This window comes from Loxodonta africana, chromosome 7 (assembly GCF_030014295.1).
Source record: "Loxodonta africana isolate mLoxAfr1 chromosome 7, mLoxAfr1.hap2, whole genome shotgun sequence".
Lineage (NCBI taxonomy): Eukaryota > Metazoa > Chordata > Mammalia > Proboscidea > Elephantidae > Loxodonta > Loxodonta africana.
In genome coordinates this window covers 16,311,272-16,316,114 of record NC_087348.1, presented here as the reverse complement: position 1 = coordinate 16,316,114, position 4,843 = coordinate 16,311,272, and the positions used below count along the sequence as shown (strand labels likewise).

Sequence of the window (4,843 nt, the reverse complement as noted above, 5' to 3'; positions counted from 1 at the left end):
TTTATTTACTGTCCTTGGAGTCATTTCAGCTAGAATGGACCTAGGAATCATCTAGTCCAATACCCTCATCTTTCAGGTGAGGAGCCAGAGGTCACTCCTAGCTGTTAATACAGTTCATTGTTAGGTACTTTACCTGAATCAGTCAACACAGCAGCCTGGGAGGCAGTTATGGGTAATTCCCTATGCATAAGATAGGTAACTGAGGCACTAAGAAATGCAAAAAGCTAATTCAAGACACAGCCACTATTTATCACAGTCGTGGGTTTTGGAAACAGCCTATCTAGTTGAATTCTGGCTCTACAACTTGCTGGTCGTGTGATCTGGAACACGTGACTTTGAAGTGTAGTAACATCTCCAAGCCTCAGTTTTGTCACCTATAAAATATGGTTAAGAGTAGTAGCTACTTCATACAGTGGTTCCCTGGGTGGCACAAACAGTTAAACACTTGACTCGTAACTCAAAGCTTGGTAGTTTGAAACTACCCAGAGGTGCCTTGGAAGACAGGCCTGGTAATCTGCCTTCAGAGCCTTGAAAATCTGCACACGGGGGTTGGTGTGAGTCTGAACTGACTTGATGGCAACCAACAACAGCATCAAATTTATAGAATAGCTCTTCATGAAGATAATTAAATTAGATAATGGCTATAAAACACTTTGGATAGTATAAAAAAAGACCCTCTGTTAGTGTTGTTGTTGTTGGGGGTCATTGAATCAATTTTCAACTCATAATAACCCCATGGGACAGAGCAGAACTGCCCTTCAAGGTTTTCTAGGCCGTTATTTTTAAGGGAGCAGAATGCCAGGTCTTTCTCCCACAGAATCACTGGGTGGGTTAGAAACACCAATTTTAGTTAGCAGCCGAGCGCTTAACCATTGCGCTACCAGGGCTTCTACCTCTATTAGTAGCAGGGATGTTCTGCTTTAGAGTTCTTTCCCAAATCTTATGCTGCATTTCTAATCTGTCTCTAAAAATACTACTTAGGATCATTTGGGATTACATTACTTTTTGGAAGAGATCTCACCTATCTGCTAGTTACTAGGCTACAGAAATATTTTAGGCAAAGTTCCATTCTTGGTTTGATCTGTTCCAGCCAAACATATTTTTATGGGGAAAGGGGTGAGGGAGGAGGCAATAGTTCATGATTTTATTAACGAACACCTCAAGACGGTTTGAAAGAAATAATACTAAGACTACGGAATTTACAAAAGTGGAAGATCAACAGGGAAATTACTTGGGTCAGTTAGAACCATTTATGTTGCACAAATCACATTTTGTGATATTTGAGATAGATCATTGCCTACACTGGGAGCAGCATGAAAGGCCTGAATATGCCCAAACATTCCATCTGTAAAATGGGGATAATTTTTCACCTGCCAACCGCACACAAGAATAGAAACAATCTAATCTGTGTGATAGAACTATATGAAGGGTAAAGTGTTGTATAAATGCTAATGCAACGTGCATCAAACTTAGTCCATAAACTCCACTCCGAAAGACAGATCTGTTTTTAAAATTCATTCCGGTGAACTCTGAATCTCCCTGGTACCCCTGAGTCTGAGGGCTCTGCCAATCCTTTGTCAAACCTAAGGCCCTGGAATCACACAGAAAGGCTCAGAGCTCCAGCACTTGAGTTCTGACTCCCTGGACACACCTTGACAGCCATAATTTCTGAGGCCCTGTACAGTCTCCAAAGTCCTTCATGCACCAGACCCACAAATGCCCAGAAATTGCTGACCTTTAACTTCTTTCTAGCATCTGGGAAATTTCCAAACCTTGACCCCAAAGGCTTCCCTTCATCCTACCCTTTATACCTCCCTTATCTTTTTCACAATTCAATTTCTCCCGTAGGCTTGACGAGTAAAGTGGATGGAACGAAGTTCCTCAGAATTAAACCCAGACGAATCTTCTCTGTCTCTCCATTTGGGACCAAAGATATAGTATTCCTTTATAAATGTTTTATTTGTCATAGATTGAAATTAACATATCATTTTATTTCGTTGGAATATAAATAAAAGTTAAACAATTAAAAAGAAACAAAAACTGTGAAGGAAAGAATAGGATATGTGGCATCTTGAACTCTTCCCACTTCTATGCATGAAATATCTAAAAGCATTTCTCTACTCAAAGCACAGTCACGTTTTAGGCCTTTATCTACCTGAGTTCTATTCATGGAAACTGGTTTTTTAAGCTGCATTCAAGATTGTCGTCACTGTCCCAGACAGATCACTCATTGGTGACACCTCAGCATGATGGCACCAGGAATCAAGGCAATCAGGTTTTCACTTCTTCTTGCAGCTAGTTATTTCTGTTATCTGCAAATGGTGACTTATACATTCTTATCTCCATTCTTCTTGCAGGGATAATAACACCTTCCCAAATATTATTCTTACTGAGGTTAATAAGTTGTTCTCTTTATTACCCTCTTGAGAGCCGCTTTGATCTCCTTGTTTCTCAGGCTATAGATAAGAGGATTCAACATGGGGATAAAGATGACATAGAACACTGATAGCACCTTGTCCTGCTTCTTGGAGTGACTAGAGCTGGGATGCATGTACACAGTGAGGGCTGAGCCAAAGAAGAGTGTCACAGCTGCCAGGTGGGAGGCACAGGTATTAAAGGCCTTGGCACTGCCTTTGCCTGAGGAAATTTTCTGGATGGAAGCTACAATGAAACCATAGGACAAGAGGATAACAAGCAAAGAACCAAACACAATAAAAATGGCTTCCAGAAGAAGAATTATTTGGCTGATGAAGGGATTGGAGCAAGACAAGGGAATAATCTGAGGCAAGTCACAGAAGAAATGTTGAATGATATTTGGCCCACAGTAGTAAAGATGAAAACAAGAGACTGTTTGAGATAAACTACTAAGGAAGCCAGTCACATATGCCCCAGCGACCATCTTCCCACAGAGGCCAGGTGCCATGATGGCTGAGTACTGCAGAGGGCTACCAATGGCCACATATCGGTCATAGGCCATGGCAGCCAAGAGGCAGCACTCAGCCAGACCCATCCAGGCCGCAATAAAATATTGAGTGGCACAGGCAATGAAGGAGATCATTTTTTCATCTTTTAAGAAGTCTGAAAGCATCCTTGGGCTGATGGAAGAAGAATAGCAGATGTCTATAAATGACAGGAAACTGAGAAAAAAGTACATGGGTGTGTGCAGCTGGGAGTCCATCCTGATGAGGAGGATGAGACCCAGGTTCCAGATGAGAGTCACCAGGTAGGTCCCTAGGAATATTGGAAAGAGGAGGAGCTGCAGCTCCTTTTCATCTGAGAGACCCCGGAGAACAAACATGGTTACAGAGGAGTGGTTTCCATTCCATTCCATGGGCCTGCTTGCTGCCATTTGCTGAAGAAAAGATGAAAGAAGGAAATGGTTTCATTTCCACCTCAAACGGGAAAAGAAGCACTCTTTATTTTTTAGCCACGCAGAGAGGTAACTGTACAAACTTAAATCACCCATGTTTAGTTATTCTGTGCCTTCCAGGAACAATCACCAACTTGACCTGAAAAATCCTCTTGGATACATATTATCGTTGGGTTTGGGGACAAAAGGCAGTAAATGGCCATCATTAGCCCATCATCTCCTAAAATGTCTTAATACCATGTTTTCCCCTGCCAGGTGTTGCAAATATGTGAGTCTTTCAAATAAGGACAACTTAGGAAAATAGTGGTGAAACAAGAAAGATTCTGCCCAGGCAAGGCTCTGCTGTTAACTAGATGCTTAGAGAAGTTAGTGTGTAAAATACGTCATGTGAGGAGGCTGGAGGAGCTACTCCTTGAAATCTCCTTGAGAACCAACGCTCAGTTAACCTATAATCAGAAGCATTGATGATCCTGTCACAGCCTTTCTGCTTTCACAATGTAACAGAATGGTGGGAAGAGTCAGTCACTAAGAAGCACAAGTTTGGAAATGGAGTGGTTTAACCATTTTATGACTCTGTGAGTCGGAATCAACTCAACAGCACGGGCTTTGGCTCTTTTTTTGGGGGGGGGGAGGGTGGGGGCTTAGGAAGGCTCCAGAGAACTGAAATAAGATAAGGTTGGAAGAGTCATGAAGCTCCCTTTCTTTCAGATAAAATCTTTTTCTTTCCTCACATCAGGACTACTTAAGAGCTAGACTCCCTAAGACAATGACTTTTTATTTCTTTGTATCCCTGAAAATATGATGGAAACTCTGGATCCTCTGCTCAGCAAAATGCAACCACTTACCAACATCGCATACAGTTTTATTGGATTTGGATTTACTGTGTAGTCTATGGATAGTTACCAGGTTAGAGAATTCTCCTACAGGGGAGAGTGGCACAGAATTACTTAAGTGTCATGCTTGGGCAAAGGGCATGGACATTGGGAAGCTGAGGCATCAATAACAAAATCATCACGTTTCTTCACGTAGATATCCTTCCGGTTAATGAACAGAAAAGGCATTAGACTGACTGATTGCCAAGGAGGTAAGTCAAGCTGGAGGAGATTTAGTCTATTTTAAAAAGAAACGAGGAGTTACTAAAATGTTCTGCGATGTGTGTTGCTATAACTGAATGGCAGAAAAATCTGAGACTTGAGATGGTGACTACTGCAAAGCTTGTATCCACAGATGCATAAAAGACAAAATTACTGTAGCAAATCCTATCACGTGCAGAGAATCAGGTTAAACAAGTGATGCTGTTGTTAATCTTAGAGATACCTTTTAATTGTCACGTCGTTTTTCTGCCACCCCAGATTCTATAATTTCTAATCAAACCTCGTTTTTATTTGACTCTTATTTATCAGAAACTCCTACACTTTCTTCTTTGTCTTGAATAAAGCTTGTATTGGCATAGAGTTTGTCTTGGCTCTTTCT

General features: G+C 41.4%; 1 protein-coding gene across 1 annotated transcript; it reads right to left on the bottom strand.

Annotated features, from left to right (window-relative positions):
* Positions 1 to 2,395: 2,395 nt before the first annotated feature.
* On the bottom strand, positions 2,396 to 3,519 carry LOC100672294 (olfactory receptor 5A1-like). Its single transcript, XM_064289295.1, has one exon. It carries the CDS (start codon positions 3,347 to 3,349, stop codon positions 2,396 to 2,398), a length of 954 nt encoding a protein of 317 aa, XP_064145365.1. The 5' UTR covers positions 3,350 to 3,519.
* Between the last annotated feature and the right edge of the window lie 1,324 nt (positions 3,520 to 4,843).

Excerpts from the sequence above, each read along its gene's own strand:
- LOC100672294 (XM_064289295.1), bottom strand. The coding sequence starts at position 3,349 with ATGGCAGCAAGCAGGCCCATGGAATGGAATGGAAACCACTCCTCTGTA.